The sequence below is a fragment of the Mustela putorius genome, unplaced genomic scaffold, assembly GCF_011764305.1.
Source record: "Mustela putorius furo isolate JIRA1106 unplaced genomic scaffold, ASM1176430v1.1 tig00003937_pilon_pilon_pilon, whole genome shotgun sequence".
NCBI lineage: Eukaryota > Metazoa > Chordata > Mammalia > Carnivora > Mustelidae > Mustela > Mustela putorius.
In genome coordinates, this window is record NW_025422082.1 from 2,729,689 (window position 1) to 2,747,568 (window position 17,880).

General features: G+C 59.2%; 2 protein-coding genes and 1 long non-coding RNA gene across 14 annotated transcripts in view; 2 read left to right on the forward strand and 1 right to left on the reverse strand.

Moving 5' to 3' along the window:
- Nucleotides 1-12: 12 nt before the first annotated feature.
- Nucleotides 13-8,761, forward strand: FGF17 (fibroblast growth factor 17). Of its 2 annotated transcripts, none has more exons than XM_004763321.3 (5): nucleotides 13-3,600; nucleotides 3,783-3,819; nucleotides 6,495-6,672; nucleotides 6,880-6,986; nucleotides 7,903-8,761. In XM_004763321.3, the coding sequence occupies exons 1-5, from the start codon at nucleotides 3,566-3,568 to the stop codon at nucleotides 8,194-8,196; spliced, it is 651 nt and encodes a 216-aa protein (XP_004763378.1). In that variant the 5' UTR covers nucleotides 13-3,565; the 3' UTR covers nucleotides 8,197-8,761. The 2 variants fall into 2 exon arrangements, with proteins under 2 accessions (XP_004763378.1, XP_004763379.1); XM_004763322.3 differs by having other exon boundaries at nucleotides 6,528-6,672.
- On the reverse strand, nucleotides 7,090-9,230 carry LOC123388996. Its single transcript, XR_006603516.1, has 2 exons — nucleotides 9,116-9,230; nucleotides 7,090-7,504 (listed from the first exon to the last, which is right to left on the reverse strand). It is a non-coding gene; the product is annotated as an uncharacterized LOC123388996 (long non-coding RNA).
- DMTN (dematin actin binding protein) overlaps nucleotides 8,980-17,880 on the forward strand; it is a 27,534-nt gene continuing 18,633 nt past the window's right edge. For 8 of the 11 annotated variants that reach the window (XM_004763312.3, XM_013061823.2, XM_013061822.2 and 5 more), the window contains exon 1: nucleotides 14,800-14,924. The gene's annotated coding sequence lies outside the window, so the exon portion shown is untranslated. Of the gene's footprint in view, nucleotides 9,254-13,628; nucleotides 13,736-14,799; nucleotides 14,925-16,732; nucleotides 17,056-17,880 lie in introns of those variants that run through there. The other 3 variants (XM_045069490.1, XM_004763313.3, XM_004763311.3) reach the window with 3 other exon arrangements.

Below are 17,880 nucleotides of genomic sequence, written 5' to 3' on the forward strand. Positions count from 1 at the left end.
GAAACAACTGGCCCCCAAGGCCCCAGAGCTAGAAGAGGGGCCAGGGTTCCCGCCAGGTCGTCTGGCCCCAGAGCTCTCTAACCACTCTGGCAGAGAGGGAGAGAGCACACAGCAGCCCAAGTGCTAGGATGTCTCCTGAACTGAAAGCAGTCGTTGGAATGAAGTCTGTTAGTTGGGATGGGCAGCCCCAGCCACTTCTAGCCCAGCGGGGGTTCGCACAGGTACTTCTTCCCTCCACCTCGCCCCTGGCAAATGCCCCAGCAGCCTGGCTCCACCCTGAGTCTGCACGGAAGGGCAGGCGACAGCTACACGGACAGCTACTCCAGCCAATTTGATCTCCCGGTGCTGGCCTGCAGTAGGAATGGAGCAGCAAAGATGGAGGGCTCCCCGTCTTGGAAGGGTCCATTTGCCTTTTGCCCTGCTCCAGCTCCAGCCCTTCTGTTTTTCAACAGGAAAAGGGTGAGCTGGGGTCGAAGCAGGTGGTGACAAGTGGCAGGTCTGCAGGTGGGCTCTGCGGGCTCTGTGTCTGCACCAGCTGGGCTGTTAGAAGGAGCAGGCGTGAGACGCCTCAGTTGGGGGGTGTTGAACTTGGCACTAGGGGGTGGGGATTAACCAATGCAGCCGGGGCTACTTCTCACTTCCCTTATCACCTCCTGCCACCTCCCCCCATAAATAAATGTTAATGAACTCTACCTTCTGCCTCCCAGCTCCCTCTAGTCAAGGGAGAGACTGGGTCAAAATGGAGGTAAACTGAGTCTGAGCCACATAAGAGGATCTAGGCCTTTTGCTCCCATTCTTTTGGTCCTTGATAATTTTCAGGGAGTGTCCACCTCGGTTGATGCTCACGGTGGCAGTTTTGACAACATCGGTAATGGCCATTTCCTTTTTACAAATTAGGAAGTGGGACCAGAGAAATGAAGGGATTACCATAGGTCACACAGCCCATAGAGGACAGGGCATGGGGATGGGGATAAAATCCATGGAACACTCTCCATGCTGCCTCCCCTCTTGGAAGCCAGCACTGGTCTTCACTGGCCTCCTGGGGGTAAAGGAGAAAGCTGAGTCAGGAGGCCAGGCCTGTAGGTGCACAATGGGAAGGGACAAGGAGCAGGTATCACACCATAAAATAGGCTACTCACCCATGCCCTAGAGTCCCCTGGCCCAAGCCCCTGGCTGAGCCCCAGGCCAAGCTTGACTGCTGGCATCTGTTACCATGGAGACCCAGGCCTGGCTGGGGGGCTAGCAGGTGACAACAAGCCCCTCCCCCACTGATAAGAACCAGGCACTTGGGTTCAGAAAACTGGGACCCAAACAGCGCTAGGTGGCACTTCCCACACCTGACTCCTTAATTCATTGGGTCCACCCCAAGTCTGAACTACATCCTCCATAGGTCCATTCCCACCTGTCACCCCAGGAGTGAGGGCGGGAGGAGATAGCTCTGAGCGCCCTACTGGGAGCTAGGAGCAGGCAGATATGTGGGTGAGGTCCCAGGCTGCCCCAAGAAGAAAGCCAGAGCTGGCACCAGCCACAGCGGACAGGTGGACTCGGGCATTTCCTCGAAGGGGCAGAGTTTAAATCGGGCTGAAAGTGAACAAATATAGAAAATGGAAATCATCAGGGGCACCAGCCTGGATGAAAGCAGAGGAGCAGGACAGGGTGGGGCATGCATGAAAAATGCTGAGCACTGGACCGGGAGTCTGGGTACCCGGTACCTTGTCCGAGTCACGTGCCCCTCACTAACTAGCTGTGAGACCCTCCCTGGGCCTCATCAGTGAGTGAGGGGCCTGGACCAGATGAAGAATCTCAAAGAACCCTTCCAGTTTGGACAGTATGATTCAAGTATGGAGCCAACCCCGGACTCCCCCAGTTACAAGGCTCCCCCCACCCTGCACTCCCCAGGGCAGTTCAGGCTGAACAGGACCCTGAGCCCCGCTGCAGGGTGCCAGGGCGGAGCTGGGAGCCAGGTGCTGGACCTGGACAGTTGGAGGTGGCCAGGAGGTGGCCTTTGGGCTTGTCTGGGGGCGGGGGAGGGGTGGCAGACAACTTTGTGGATTGATCTAGCTCAGGAAGGTGAGAAGGAGGCTTGGAGGTGAGAGTTTAGCTCTCCTGCTCATCTCTTTAGGTAAATACATCCACATAACAGTTCCCCTTCTCTTTCCATCCTCGGGGCGCTTAGACCTCGGAGCTCAGAGCTGAGATGTGAGCTCTGCTTCCCTACATGGGGGCTTCCCTCAGAGATTCCCCCCAAGTACAAGCCTGCTTCCACAGTCACCATCACCCACCTTCTAAAGGAAAAGGACAATTAGAGTCCCCATCACCAGCCTCTGGGGCCTTGGATATCTTGGCCCAGAGGGCATGGACACAGCAGAAAGGCTCCAGACGAGACCCCCGTGGAACAGAAAGAGCATGGACTTCAGGAGCCCAGTCCCACCATTCACTGGCTGGGTCATTCTGAGCTAACTACCTACCAGTGCATCTCAGTTTCCCTGTCTGTAGAATGGGGTAATACTGGTCCTACCGCACAGCAGGGTGGGACCAGAGGTCATGTGAAGAGGCTGGTGGGCGCTTCATCCCAGGCAGGGGCTGGTGGGCGCAGGGAGGAGGCCCTAGGGACAGCCACTGCCTCAGAGAGGATGGTGGGTGGGGCCCAAGAACATGTTATGCCTTTTGACATCTGCTCAGTGCAGTTATCTCATTTGGATCCTCTGACATTACTGTTCCCACTTCTAGAAAAGTGCCTGGGGCCCAAAGAAAAGGAGCTTGTGCCAATGCACCAGCCCCTCTCAGAGCCTGTCTGTCCTGAGTCAGCAGGCCAGCTCTCAAGCCCACACTGGGTCCTCCCACAGCCCCAGCTGCACCTTCTCCCCCATCCCTGGTCCCCAACCTGTTGCACCCGCTATTTGCTGCCAGTCGGGGCGGCCTTGACACCTCTAACCGGGTGGCCAGACCGCAGAGAGGGGGAGCCAGGGGTGACAGAGGCAGTGGAAGCCAGCGCTCCTAGCCAAGCCCACCGCCTGCCCCCTGGAGGGAGGCTCCTCCTTTTAAGGCTGCTTCTGGGAATTTCCACCCCCAGAGCCAGACTCAGCAACCCCTGGCCCGGGAATGATACCTGCGCTCACCCTTGGGGAGGTGGGGCACCAGACCTGAGGGCAGGAGAAGCTGGCCCCTGGGGAACGGAGGCGGGGCCCTCCCATCCAGGTCTGAGGGTCAGGGAAAACGTGGGAGACCACGGGGCCCAGCCTCCTTAGCCAGCAGCTCCAGACTCTGCGCGCAGGCAGCCCCGCAAGAGGCTGGCAGCCCCCGCCAGCAGCTGCTTTGCCCGCTCACTGGCCAGGAAGGTGGACACCTCACACCTCAGTCTCCCAATTACGCCCTCCTCCCCCACTCCTCCCCTCCCTCTCTCTCCCTCCTCCCCTCTCTCTCCTCCTCTCCCCCCTGAAAACCTGTGGCTTGAAGAGACCTTGGCTTCTCTGGGACTCTACCCCTCTCTACCCCTGGGGACTGCCCATATTTGCTCCTGAGTTTGGGGGCAGGGGGGCCACCACCCCAAGGACTCTCTCCGGAGATGGGAGCCACCCGCCTGCTGCCCCACGTCACTCTGTAAGTGTGCTGCCTCTCTGGATAGAAGTTTCGTTGCCCTTTCCAGCCTGGGGCAGACCTCGTCTTATCGGGACTCCCACCCGGAGGGGCGGGGGGGGGGCGGTGAGGGGAGGGCGCCTGGGTGCTCGCCCTGGGTTGACTGCTGGCACCCACACCAGGGTCTGCCTTGTCTTCCCACACAGGTGCCTCCAGCTACTGATTCTCTGCTGTCAAACTCAGGTAGGCGGGTGCCCCCCCACTAGCTGTTCCCTGTCTCCCCCACCCCACCCAGCTTGGCGGGGGGTAGTCTCCTCTTGGTGGACAGAGGCAGGTTCCGGCCTCTCCCTGGATCCAGATGGTTTCTGAGGTGGTGGGGTGGGTGGAGGTGTCAGTCTTTGGAGGCGGGTAGAAGGGGCTAAGGCACATTTGGGGATGCACTGAGGTCTTTATCTGTCCTCCCTCCATGACCCTCCCTATCCCTACTTGTCCTGGAGTCTCTGTTTCTCCCTCTGTACTGCCACACGGGTTCTGCCCTCCTCCCCCAAGGCTAACCGCATGCGGCAGCTCAGGCTTGAGGGATGGACTCTGGGGAGATGGGTAGAGGGCAGAGGTGCTGGCTCAGGTGAGGCTTGTACTGGGAGCTACCTGAAAACACAGGTTTCCACGAAAAACCACTTGTGCATTCCACTTCCTACCCCACTCTCCCCATCACAGATGTCCCAGGGGTGTGCTGCCCTGGGGGACTAGTGTGGGCAGTCCCAATGCCCAGCCAGGGTGGGGTGACTCCTCACCTACAGTGCAACGAGGTCAAGCCCAAAGAGGTTTGTTTGGGACAAGATTCAGGGTTTGCATCTCCACACTCCCCCCACCCCATGCCAGCGCCCCCATGCACACCCCCCACCCCAAGCCTCAGCCCCCTGTGCGAGGCTTGGTCCCTTTTTGTGATCCTCCATAAAAGTGCAGCTATTAAAATGCACTGGTCCAGAACCGCTCTGGGGAGAGATCGCTTGGCTTTCCCAGGCCAGAGGCCCGCTTCTCTTCATATCCAGTGGGGACTTTTTTTGAAGGTAAATGCCTTTTCTCTGGGAGAGGGAAAGGGGCTGCCTTTGAAGCAGTGGGGGGGTGGGAGAGAGAGAGAGAGAGACAACTCCCCCCCTCTTTTCCTTCCCCCTTTTGCTCTAGCCCCCGTTCCAGGCCTTTTGCTTCACACATCCAGGGAGAGCAAGAAGAAAGCCCCCAGCCTGGCTGGGAGGGGGCTGGGGGTGGGCCCAACCTGTTCTGGAACGGGAATTAGCACAATGGTGAGGCTGGCCGGGGCGTTTATGGCCTGGCTGAGGCCCCATTCAGGACTCAGGGAAGGTGGCAAAGCTGTCCTTTCCCCCTTGAAGTGCCCCCTCACCCCCCCTGGAGGGGGGCCGGCAGGCCGGACCATAGCCATGCTTGAGGGGCTGTCTGACAAGCAGCTGTCTGCGGCAGTGGAAGGGGAGGTCCCCCCGCAGCGGGAACATGAAAGGGACAGGCCAGGTCCCGCGGGGAGAGCGACTTGTGGGCTGTGGGGCTGTGGGGGGGGGCGTGGGGCTGCTTTTGTGCAGGGCCTGAAGGGGGACAAGGAGAGGAGGGGGCTTCAGGGGGGCCCTCTCTGCTCCTGACCTGGAACAGACAGCCAGAAGGAGGCTGCCCGCCAAGAGGGGCGGAGGGCCTGAACCTGGGCCAGGAGGATGGGGGCTGGGGCCGGGCTGGACCCCACTGAGGGTCCCAGGCCAGCTAGACCCCACCCCCTGGCAGGGAGGCTAGCCCCCACCCCAAATGCTGGGCTCGGGTTTTTCCACGGTGGGGTGCGGGACGCACTTTACTGCTCTGAGTCTCCAGACCCTGCTCACATAGGTGGGGGTCCTGGCGGCACTTCTGGTCCTGGCGGCCCAGCTGCAGTGGGAAATGAGCAGTGACACACACGAAGGGTTAACCCTGAGCAGGTTACAGGGTCAGCCTGGAGCCACCACAGCACTCACCACCCCCTTCCTCAAAGCTGATCCTTCCTGTTCCTGCTCCTCCCTCTGCAACAGAGGTGGCCTCCAACAGATGCTGATCTGGGTCCAGGTCTGTCTCAGCGGCTGTGATTGGGCCTGGTATAAAGGTGGCCTCAGGGACCTGGGCCAGGGAGAGTGGGGCCAGCAGGATCGGGTGGAGAGAGAAACATTTGAGCCTAGGGTTGAAGCAGTTCAGAAATGGCATCTGGTTTGCACCTCACTGGAGAGAGAGCGGGAAGTGGTGTGGTTTTCTCCCACTCACTGCTGCAGATAGGTAGGGAGAGACTGGGCCTGGAGATGGTGCTCATCCTGGCTTTGCACCACGCCTGGGTGGACCCCGGAAGCTGGTGGCAACAGCGCCCCTACTGGCCACCAGCCTCGGTTACGTAGGGGCACAGGCATCCTGGCACCTCCCGGGAGCACCCCTGGACCACGCCCACTGGCTCCTCCTGCTGCTGCAGCCTCCACGTCCCTCACCCCCAGAGGGACAACAGTGAATGGTGGACAGGCTCCTCTGAGGGTCCTGAGCACCCAGGAGGAGGGGCAGGGGAGACATGCAGGATCCCACCGTTAGTGCTGAACTTGGGTTCCATATGGAACTTGGGTTCCATAACTTTGAAGGTTCCTTCTAGCAATCAGAGTCACGATTCCAGGTCTGCACTAGATCACAAGTGTCCCCCAAGCCTGGGCAGATGGAGAGCCAAAAGATCATGACTGGCTCACCCACTGGCCTGGGAAGGTCATACATCCCTTTCCCCAACACCTCTGCTTCCTAGGACCAGTGGCCTGCACCATCACACTCACCTCCACACCCCTCTCCCCTGGATGGACCAGTGGTGGTGTCACCCAAAGCAAATTGACACTATTTTTCCCTTGGTAACCGCAAAGGGGGAGAATCACCCGTCTCCTAATTTTAACCAGTACGTGAGGGACCAGGGCGCCATGACCGACCAGCTGAGCCGGCGGCAGATCCGAGAGTACCAGCTCTACAGCCGGACCAGTGGCAAGCACGTGCAGGTCACCGGGCGTCGCATCTCTGCCACCGCGGAGGATGGCAACAAGTTCGGTGAGACCCAGCCCTCACTGGAGGCCACTCACACCACTGGCAGCCTAACAGATCCTGTGCCCAGGCAGGGGCCCGAAGTGGAAGAGCCTCCCGGTGCCCCCCCCACAACCAAAGTTGGGAGGTCAGGCTGGCTGGGGGGCCCCCTGCGACACCCCTGAGCCGACAGCTCCCACAGCCAGAGGTCTTTCTCCCCCTCCCCCATCACAGCCAAACTCATAGTGGAGACGGACACATTTGGAAGCCGCGTGCGCATCAAGGGTGCTGAGAGTGAGAAATACATCTGTATGAACAAGAGGGGCAAGCTCATTGGGAAGGTGAGACCTGAGAGGAGGGCGAGGGGAGGAATGAATCCATCTTTCTGCCTGCCCCACAGCACCCCACTCCCCTCCCCTGGGCTCAAGCCAAGATGACTTCTACTCACACTCCAACACTCAGCCACTCTTGTTTCTCCATTTAAATGAGACACTTACTGATCCCTAAGTGTCTTGGGCTCTGATTTACAGGCTAGGTCCAATCAGTGAGTCAGGATTTAGCACCTTCATGAGATTGCAGACCCCGTGTTGAGGGTCAAGTGTTGATCAGGGCTGAGAGTGGGCATTCATACATGGCCACAAGCTCCCCCAAGGTCAGCGGGGTCCACAGGATCCCTCCAGGCAGATGACACACAAAAGGCCTACTAGTGTAAGCACCAGCTGGTGTGAGCTCTCGGGCAGGTCCAGCACTGTTGCGTAGGGAGAATTCCATTTCCTTTAGCATTTGTCAGTCCTGGCTTCTGGTTCTGGCTGTTCTCACCGAATATTTGCTGATTTCGGTCAAGCCTCAGGCTTCTTGTCTATAAAAAATGGGCATAGTGTCAAGGTTTTGGATAGGGCCAAATGGATGGCTGTGTGGCTCCTGACATAGTCTTTATTCTGCAGACAGCTGCCCATTCTTCTCCTCAGACTGTTGCCTCCTTGGCCTCCACCCAACAGTTACCATGCTATACCACTGGCTAAACATCATGCTCAGGGCGTACAACTTCCAAATGACAAACCTGTATTTAAGTTCAGATCTGACTCCCAGCAAACCTTGTTCCCTTCTCCCACTTCTACCTCTCCAACAAGGGCACCCACCTCCCCAGGCAGAAACCCCTGGGCACACAGCCCCCTGCCGCTCCCTCCAAAAGTCAGACAAACCAGACAGGTTGGGTGGACGAACACCCCTCCTCTCCCTCCCTCCCTCCCTCCGCAGCCCAGCGGAAAGAGCAAAGACTGCGTGTTCACGGAGATCGTGCTGGAGAACAACTATACAGCCTTCCAGAATGCCCGGCACGAGGGATGGTTCATGGCCTTCACGAGGCAGGGTCGGCCCCGCCAAGCTTCTCGCAGCCGCCAGAACCAACGAGAGGCTCACTTCATCAAGCGCCTCTACCAGGGCCAGTTGCCCTTCCCCAACCACGCGGAGAGGCAGAAACAGTTCGAGTTCGTGGGCTCAGCCCCCACGCGCCGGACCAAGCGCACTCGGAGGCCACAGCCCCTGACGTAGTCGGGGACACTGGGGGCAGCAGCCCCTCACCAGCCTTCCCATCCCCTTCCCTTCCTAATCCCAAGACTGGGCTGGGGTGGAGGGAGGGGAACCAGAGCCCCCAAGGAGGACGGGGAAGACCAACCAGCGTCAGAGCCTCGAGCCGGAAAGGGGCGGGACTGCCACAAACCAGGGCTGGGGCCTCCGGGCAGCCGCCCCAGACCCCCGCACTGAAATAGGCCCCGGGGGTGGGGGTGGGGCAGACCCCCAGGCGAGGAACTGTAGTGTTCCCTCGGATGCAGGCTCCCTAAAACTGGTGGAAAGGGCAGCAGATTCAAGGCCCTGCAGACACGGTCCGGAGGTGGTTCTCTTTAAACTCTGCCTGCAGAGTCTTCCTCAGTCTGCTCCCAGCCTCCACATTCCTCCTGGCCAGACTGTAGGAAGGGACTTTTGTGTTTGTTTCAGGAAAAAAGAAAAGGGGGGAAGCGAAAGAGAGAGAGAGATGGCCATTCTTCACATTCCACTACCCAGGCCTGCACCCCCATCCCCAATTTCGAGTCCCAGAATAAAACCATTTTCCTGCAAACGGGTTATCTGAAGGCGGGGTGGAGGGATCCAAGTCCCAAACCGCGAGGGTAACAACCTTGCCTCTCTGAGCGGCGCGGACCAGAGCCCGGACGAGCCGCGCGGCAGCCCCGTGGCCCGGGTCCGGGCGCGACCCGGCAGGTGGAGGGGCAGGTGGAGGGGCGGCGCGCGGGGCGCGAAGGGCAGCGCCGCCCGCAGGGGAAGCGGGGCGTGGGTGGCACCGAGAAGGCCCCGCACCTCCGCCCGGCGCGAGGCTGGCGGCCCCGGGGCGGGCCCAGGGCCCGGGACCCACGGGCGCGCCCCTCCCTCCGCGCGGGCTCCGGTTTCCTGGCTGGCACGGCGCGTCCCGTGCTACCTGTTGGGGCGAAGCAAACCCAAGCCCTTCGGCGGGCGAGCCGCCGGGGCCGGGGCCGGGGCAAGAGGCCCGAGCGCCCGCCAGGGCGGCCGGAGGACGCCGCAGCCTCCTCGCCGGTAGCCGGATTGCTGTTTTCCGGTGAGGAGGGGGGGAGGGGAGGCGGGGGATGGGGGAGGAGGGCTCGGCCGAGCGGAAGGGGGAGTGAGGGCGAGAATGCGTCCTCTTGTTCCCCGGGTCCCCGCGGGGGGCGGGGGCGGGGGCCACACCTGAGGGGAAGTCGCAATTAGAGGCGGCGGGCTGGGCCGCGCTTCCCTGTGGGGAGGGGGGCCGCGACGGGCGGGTTAGGGGCCCGGCGCCCCCTCCCCCGCTCCGGCTTCTCGGGTGGGCTTTCCCAGACGCCTCCAGGTGTGTTTTTGGGGAGTAGAACTAAGAGGCCATAAAGGCTGCCTCTTTCCTCCTCTGCGCTTAATCTTGTACAGGGGAAAGACCTTCGCTAGCAGGCTCCCCGCCCCAGCCCGCTCTTCTGTCGTTGGACCCCCAGCCTCAGTTTCCCCTTCTTTCTGCAAAGCTATTAGAGGGAAGTGTTGTGGAGAGAGAGGGGAAAAGGATGAATAGACCTCCCTTCTCCCTGACTTTTCCCAAGAATGGCCTATAAGGACCGATCTGGAAGTTGGGGAGGAGCCTGGTTCGGTCAAAATGGGAGGTGGGTGAAACAGTCGGAGTCGGTGGGGGTTGGGGGTCCCTCGCCTCTCCTTTGGTGAGGACTGGAGCGGTCTGACACCCCCAGCTCTGAGCAGGTTGAAGGCAGCCGCCAAGAGGGAGGTCCCCCAGGCCCTGGGACAGACATTCTCCCCCAGCTTGTCATAAGTGCTTTGCATCAGGTTGCTCTCCCCCCCACACACATCACAAAGAGCCTTAATCCTGGTGAAGACTGCAGGAGATGTGTTGGGGGTGGTTTTCTGGGGGTTGGGGGGTAGAGAGGGTGGTCCGGAGCCACAGCTGATAACGGGTGAATTCAATGGGATTTTAAACACAGGGGCAACACCCAGCAATTACCTGAGGACAAAGGGTTGGGGCCCCCAGGTGTGGAGGTCTGGACTTGGGGGGCAGGGGTAGGAGGCTGGGAAGGAGGTGTGTTGGCGAGGGGGGCTCTTACAATCCTGCTGATTTCCACAGGAATTTAAGACATTCTTTATAACTCTAGACTGCCTCCCCCCAGCCGGCTTCTCAGACCCACCCCACCCGCCCTGGCTGGGTTAGAGACAGCTTCAAAGGTGGACCCGAGCCCTTTGTCTTGCTTTGCTTTCTTCTCCGCCTTTCTCCTGCCCCTCCCTCCCTCTCTCTGACCTCCCCAGCACAGACAGGCCTCTGGGGGCCGGCTCCAGAAAGCCCTCACTGTTTCCTTTATTGCTTTCTGAGGTGAAACCTGGTGAGGAGGGACCGAGAGTGGGCAGGGTGAGGGAGGAAGACGGCCTCTGAGGCCTGTGCCATCTCAGAGTGACTCGCCTTGCCCCGCCCTGAGCCCCAAGCCCCGAGCCTGGCACGTCTGACGCCTGCTGGTGGCCTTGGGTCTCAGGCTTGGCTCTCTGAACCCTCTCAACACACCTTTTCGTGCCTCTGCCAAGTCCAGGCTCCATACCCAGAGGGCCTCTTCATACTCTGGCGAAGTCTGTTCTGCTCATCCCCTCCCCCCGGCCCCCCCCGCCCCCCCCCAACTGGGGCTGATTTCAAAGATGCTGAAAGAAAGAGGCCAAAGCAATGGATCTCGGATCATGGGGTCTTGAGGGATTTAACATGGGTAGGGGAGGGAGACCTTGGACCACCCCATAGCTGCCTGCAGCAATCCCAGCTGCTTCTGTGTGCCAGAAGTTTCTAAGCAAGTGTGCAAATGGGGGTGGACACCGTGGGGGAAGACTTAGGGCAAGATGAGTGCATCCATCTCTGGGAGGATGTGAACAAGTAGAGGGAGGCGGCAGCAGGTGCCTCAGATCCTGTGCTGGTCAGGATTACCAAAACCTCCAGCTAAGAACAGCCCGTATACAGATCTCCCCTCCTCTGTCCTGTCCTCCCAACAGCCAGATGAGGCAGTGGGGGTAATCCACTCATTTTCTAGTCCCTGCAAGCTGGCTTGTATTAAAGTCACTATACTGAGCCCCATCCCTCATACTTCAGTGGCCAGTGAGCTCCCCGGCCTCAGACCTAGGTGTCCTCTGCCTCAGCCCTGGATCCCATGAAGGACTGTCCCTTTTTGAAGCTCTTTCCTACCTTTTCATTCTCTGTCACTGGGACCCTTCACTTCCCTGGCTCCACTTCACAGAAACATTGCCTAAGATTTCTGCCTTTCTCTTCTCGCCTTGTTCTTCCTGCTGAGTCTCTCCTAGCAATGCAGCACGTCAGCCATCATCCCCTTGCGCACCACTGCTTTCTCTCCCACACTCAAAAACTCTGCACCATTGCCAGACCTCGCTAGGGTCTGTCTCAGTTACTACAGTAGCTTTCCGAGTCTTGTCTCTGCCTCCCGACACCCCCACCCCCTCCAGGACATCACACATTTCTCTCACCCTCCGTCACCCTAAACCGCAGCTCTGCCCACATTATGCGATCCCCAGTGGACTCCTTAGCTCCTGTACAACCCCACTCAGCCCTGTCCCTATGAGTCCCCTCCAGGGGCTGTGGCAAAACAGCAGCCCTTGCCATTCGGCCAGCACCCCTGCCCATCTTTGAACGTGAGGTTCCTGCTGTCCAGCACGCCTTTCTCCAGAATGCTTGCATGCCGAGACCACTGCTGTCTGTTGTGCTCCGTACACCTGCCTCCTCTCTTGGGCTAGCAGTCGCCTGTGGTACCATGGGGCTCTCTGGCTGCCCACTTGCCCTGGCCTTATGGCACATACCACAGCTTGTCCAGAACTGTCCTTATTCCTGCTTGTGGAATGGTTGTGTGTTACACAACAAGTATTTATCGAGGGAATTAAACCAACTGAAGGTTGAGAAAGAAGCCCTTGGCCCAGTACCTTGCAGTCCCTGAAGATGGAGGCAGAAGGAGAACCAGAATCCTGCCTCCACCCTCCATCCTTAGCGGGACTTGGGCGGGGACAGGTCCTAAGCAGTTAATCCAAATACTTATTTACTCCCTACAATGTACAAACACTGCACTAGCCCTTCAGCAAACAAAAAGGGTGGACAAGATATTGTTTCATCCCCTGTCAAGATCTCAAGACACTTGAAATTTAAGGACTTCTGGAAATCTCTCTCTCAAACCTAAAAAAATAGCAAAGTGGCATTTGGTACATCCCAAAAGAGGGGGAAAGGAGACAGGAGCTATTAGAAATAAGGACACTGATACACACGGAACTCTGGAGATGCTCCAGGCAGCATGTGAGGCATTCCCCCATATAGCCCCTTCCTCAAGGGGTGACATTGTTTCCATATCATGTGTGAGCCAGCGCAGACTCAGAGAGATGAACTCATCTGTGGTTGAAGCTAGTGAGGGTTACTGTCTAGATTCTTGCCTTTCTTTCTTTCTTTCTTTCTTTTTTTTTTTTTTTTTTTGATTCTTGCCTTTCTTGATCACCTGAGTGGGATGGTCTCCACTTCCAGTCAGGCACGGTGGGTTCAGGGACGGGAGAGTGCATGGGGCCAGGGCTGGGGTTTGCATGATCTTTAAGGATGAGCAAGATTTCAGGGGCGCCTGGGTGACTCAGTCGGGGAAGTGTCCAACTCTTGATTTTGGCTCAAGTCATGATCTCAGGGTCCAGAGATCCACATCAGGCTCCAAGCTCAGTAGGGAGTCTGCTTGAGATTCTTAATCTCTCCTTCTGCCCCTCCCCCCACCTCTTACAAAATAAAAGAATGAGCAGGATTCCAGTCAGCAGAAAAGACAGGCAAGGGAAGATACTGACAGGGAAAACAGCATGAGGAAAAAGGCTTTGAGGCAGGAAGATGTGAGGTGCGTTCAGGGGAAGGTGAGCAGTCCATGGGTTTGGCTAGAATTGTAAGTTTGCCTGGAGGAGTGGCAGGAAAAGATTGGGTCACATTGTGAAAGGCTTTGTGGTAGCGTGGGCTTTGAGAAAGAGAATGACCGTGCAGTCGTGGTGTTAGGGTTAGGTGTTAGGAGACTGGTCTTGCGGCAGCATGCTGGGAACTGAGGGTCTGGGGTCCCTGAGGCAGATGGCCCAGTGTACAGAGGTGGGGAGTGTGACTTCTGAACTCTTGAGAAAAGGTCCCTGCTAGTTCCTCCTCCTTCCTTTTATTCCTGTGGCCCAATTCTTTGTCAGCTTTCCCTTCTCCTTAGGTGCCTAGGTGCCCTTAGTCAGCCTCCCCAGAAGTTAATGTTTAGATGGCCCAGGCATAGGGGAGAGTGTCTGGTGCTCCCAGCCTTAGCAGGCTGGCGCATGGGGAGGGGCGAGGGGCAATGGAGTGAGACTGAGAGAGGAGGGAAGCCTATTGCCAGGCCTGGCGGAGGGGGCTGGCGGCAGGGCCAGAGTCCAGTCAGGACTTCCGGCACCAGTGCTCTCTCTGCAGAAAGGAGCCAAGAACTAGGTGTCTGGGCCCTGGGACTGCCTGCCTGAGAAGGACACAAGGGGCCATCCTCAAGGCCTCCAGGCATTCCTGAGCTTAAAGGTATGCTGGTCCCCTCAGCTGCTGGGTATGGCCAAGCGGTGCCCAGGAAGCCTACCCTGGGTCCTGGACAACAGGCACTGGTGTCCAGTGTTGCCTGCTTCTGGGAAAAGACTTTGCCTCCCTTCTCATCCCAGCCTGAAGGGGAGGCAGGTAAGCGACTGGGCAGGGTGGTTCGCCTGCCCTGAGGAGTCTGGAGCCTTCTCAGGAGGAAGGGACTGGTGGGCCGAGCAAGTCTCACTGTCAGCCAAGACCAGAGGGGACGTAGAGGGTAGAGGGTAGAGGGGGCGCATGGGGGGTGAGAGAAGGGTCTCCTGTCCTGGCTGTGCCCTCCCCATGGGCGGGTGGAGACACACACACACACACACACACACACACACACACACACACACACACCCAGGATCCCTCTCAGTTAAGGAATGACCTTGACAGCCAGCACACCTCAGGCCGACAGAGGGAGCCCTAACTCCGCAGTCGCCTTGTTCCAGGGCTGGCTGGAGGCAGACTTCCTGCGCAAGGTAGCTTTCCCACCCTGTGCAAGGGCATTCTTGTAGAGTGGGCGGCAGCGGGAATGGGCTTTGCAGGATTGGAAGACTCTCCTCTTGGTCAAGGGGAATGAGAGGGTTCAGGGCTAGGAGGAGGTGCTCAGGGAGAGCTGAGGTCAGATGGGGGCAGAATTCTGGGCCCGCAGCCCCATGTCCACCCCAGCCACGATCAGGGCCTTGCCTTCCTGCTGGAAGCCACCCTCTGACCCTTCAACAGAAGTCATCTCTCCCTGTTCCTATCACTCTTCCCCAGCTGCACACCAAGCTTTCTGGAATGGGGGACACTGCTCAGGGCTGCCTCTGTCCACAAGTCCGGCCTGCTATATGGCCCTGAATTAGGGCTGTCCGAAGGCCGCCCTCAGGGGCCAACCCCAGAGCCTCATGGAATGGGTTAGGGGAGACTCAGTGGGAGCCCTAGCCCTGCAGCTCCCCCACCCCCACCCAAGGCAGCCCTCAGACCGCCTCCCTCCATCGAAGAGGCAGTGGGAGCCACAGCCGCCTCCTCCCCCCTCCCTGCTGCCACGAGAGCGGCTGAGCCGGTAGGTTGTCTTGGCAACAGGAGGCGGAGAGGAGATAAGCGGAGGGATGGAGGTGTATGTCACCGAGGAAGCTGCCGTGCTCCTGCCCCACGCCCCAGGCCCCTGAAGGTACCGGAGAGCCCTCCCCTCCCCCTCTCCCTGCCCTCTCCCCTGGCTTCCCCCACTCTATCCGATGTGCTTCTTTCACAGAGAATGTTCCCCTCCTCCCTGCCCAGCGACTCCTAGCCATTCCTCATGAGACACCTCATTCCAGGCCCCTGTCCACAGCTGCCCTTCCCTGGGACAGCTCATCCCACCCCTACCTCTGGCCACCCTTGTGCCGGAAGACAAATCTCCTGGGGTGGGGTCTGCTAGGGGGCAAGTGGGAGCAGGTCAGGAAAAATCAGGGGTCCTAACAGGCTGTGGTGGAAAAGCACCTGGTGCTTGGTCTCCCGGAAGGGTGGCAGGAGGTTGTGCACAACCGGCCGGGCGGGGCCGGGCCAGTGAGGGTAGGCTTGAAAGCAGGAAAGCGGAGAGGCTGGCTGAGACCCGGCTGATTATACATAAAGGCCTGGTTCCCTCCTGCCACATCAAAGGTACACCCCCTCTCGCATCAGGTCCTGACCTTTTTTCCCCTAATTAAATGTTTCTTCCCAGGCTTTCTGGTTCTTTCCTACGGGGCCCTCCCCAGCCACTCCCCAGCAGCTTAGTTTAAATTCTTTCTAGCCTTCCTCAGCCATTCAGCTGCCTGCCTTCTTCATTTCTCCTTTCTCGCTGGAGCCCATCCTTCCGTATGCATTCGTTTGTCTTCCATGACCCCAGACATCCTTCCCTTCCTGTCCCTACCTGTCCCTTCCTGTCCCCTTTTCTTTGAGAAAGAGGTCTGGGGCACACTCTCACCTGTCCCCCTCAAAACCCTTCCCCTGTGATTTTCCATTCAAATACCCCAGAGCCCCCTCCCCAGATTCTACATTTCCCCAAGGACAGCTCATACCATCAGCTGACCGGCTGTGGGCAGCGGTTACCAGGGCAACAGCAAGGTCTGCCTAGGTAGGCAAGTCTGCTGTGAAGTGGAGAGGAGGCTGGGGCCATGGCCAGGGTCAGCGAGCTGGGCTCCCTGCCCTGCCCCCAGGGATCACAAATGAACCAGGCTCTGCTCTGAGCCCAGGGAGAAGCAAAGGGCCAATGGCAGGGTCCTGGAGTGGTGAAGGTTTTCCCACTCAGGGAAGGCACATCCTGTAGTCCTGTGCTGGGACTGGGCCATTACCTGGCAGGAAAATTCCCTCCGGATGCAGCTGCTCTGGCGAAAAATGGGGTCCTTCTCACAGTTCCCAGGGGCTCTGGGTGACCGAAGGGCCAGCCCAATCTCCCAGGCTGAGGACTGGGTTTCTCAGATCCTCTCGCTCATGCCTCACCAGAAGGGACACCAGAATCCTTCCTTGGGTGACAGATTCAGGCATCTTTGCCCTCTCTCTGCCCCTGAGCATCTGTGCCCTCCAGCACCCCAGGGAGGCAGGGCCCCCAGAGATCCTCCATGGCTGCTTTTAGGTTTTGAGGAGGAGACGCAGGTGCTGGGAGAAACCAGGTGTCACCCCTGGGTTATCAGCAGAGCCCCCTTTGGCCCTTACCCCAACTCAAACTCTGGCAGTTTCTGAGGAGGCTTGAGGGGCTCTGTGTGTGTGTGTGTGTGTGTGTGTGTGTGTGTGTGCATGCGCGTGCATGAGTGTTGCAGGGCTGGGGCTATATGAAAGGGAAAAAGGCCAGCAGCTCGCTGCGACTGCTTCCGATTCTGCTTCGTCATGATGCCTGGTTAATGCCTCTCTTGTTCGAAATGGACTGAGCTGCAGCGAGCGAGGTGGAAGAGCAGATGCACACAGACACACACACAAACGCACACACCCTCCAGCGGCCTGCTATCAGCGGAGGTGGGGAGGGTGCAGCCTGGGGAGCCAGCGGCCCGCCCCGCCAGACGCAGGCTCCACGCACCGCTCCGGAGAAGCTGGGTGGGGACGAGGGGGTGGGGGCCCAGAGGGTAGGTCCCCTCCTGTGCCAGCTCCCCCCACCCACCCACCCACCCACCTACCCCAAGCCGGCTTTTTTCCCTGTTATTTGTGCTCTGGGAAAGCACGGCTGGGTTCCTGGAAAAGACGCCTATTACCTTGGCTCTTGAGAAAAAGTGGCAGCCCTGAGACCTGGGCCTGCGCCTGCCCAGGCCAACCTTGGGGCCTCAGAGCGTCTGGGCCACACTGTCTGGGAAGAGGTAGGTGCCAAGGTCTCCCATCCCTCCCTTCCCCTCTGTGGGTATTTTGAACTGTGGGTGGTGGCAGGGATCCCTTAGGGAGGGGTCAGCCGTGGCCCCTGTTCAGTGGGAGAACCGGTCCCGCCTGGCCAGCCCCTGGGACTAGCTGGGTCTGAGCTCTCAAACCTGATTTGAGGAAGGGGACTGTACCGTACTGTCACCCCAGTACTCCCTTCACCTAGCTGTGTGGTGCAGAAGTCCAAGTGATGGGATGGAGGGGACAAGGGTGAGCAGGGCGCTGTTCTCTCTTTGCTGAATAACAGGGAGCGTGTGTGGGGGGGAACAGTCTCCCTCCCAGTGAGCCACAGATCTTGAGAGGCAAGCCAGACACACAGACACCTGGATGCTGGTGGTGATGGGTGGGCTCCCTGTGGGGAGGTACCTGGGGAGCCCCTTTCTTGCTCTGGCTGGTCAAGCTGCCCTGAGAGCGAAATGCAGACTGAGGTTGGGTGGCAGGGCGTGGCGGCAGGCCGACCGGCTTGCTCCTGGCCACTGCTCACTCCTGGCCCCTGCCGCAGGAGTGCTGGAGGGGCTGGAGGGACTGGAGGGGCTGGGGGCTGAGCAGATGCTCAGGCCCCAAAGGACCCAGAGGCGCCCTCTTGCTGGCCGTGCCCCTTGCTGGGCAGATGCGCTGCTAGGTGTTTCCCTCCCAGGAGACAGTGTTGCTGGGGCCTGGGAGTCAGGGGAGCAGGGACAGGTGTAAGAGAAGGAAAGTGGCTGGGCTTTGGTGAATGGGGGGGGCGGTGCTGTTGTGTATGTTCCGGTACACGTGCCTGGCTCAGGGAG

Coding starts and splice junctions, on each gene's coding strand:
- FGF17 (XM_004763321.3), top strand. CDS start 3,566: ATGGGAGCCACCCGCCTGCTGCCCCACGTCACTCT. Junction 3,820..6,494: donor TTCTCTGCTGTCAAACTCAG/GTAGGCGGGTGC, acceptor GTAACCGCAAAG/GGGGAGAATCACCCGTCTCC. Junction 6,673..6,879: donor GGAGGATGGCAACAAGTTCG/GTGAGACCCAGC, acceptor CCCCCATCACAG/CCAAACTCATAGTGGAGACG.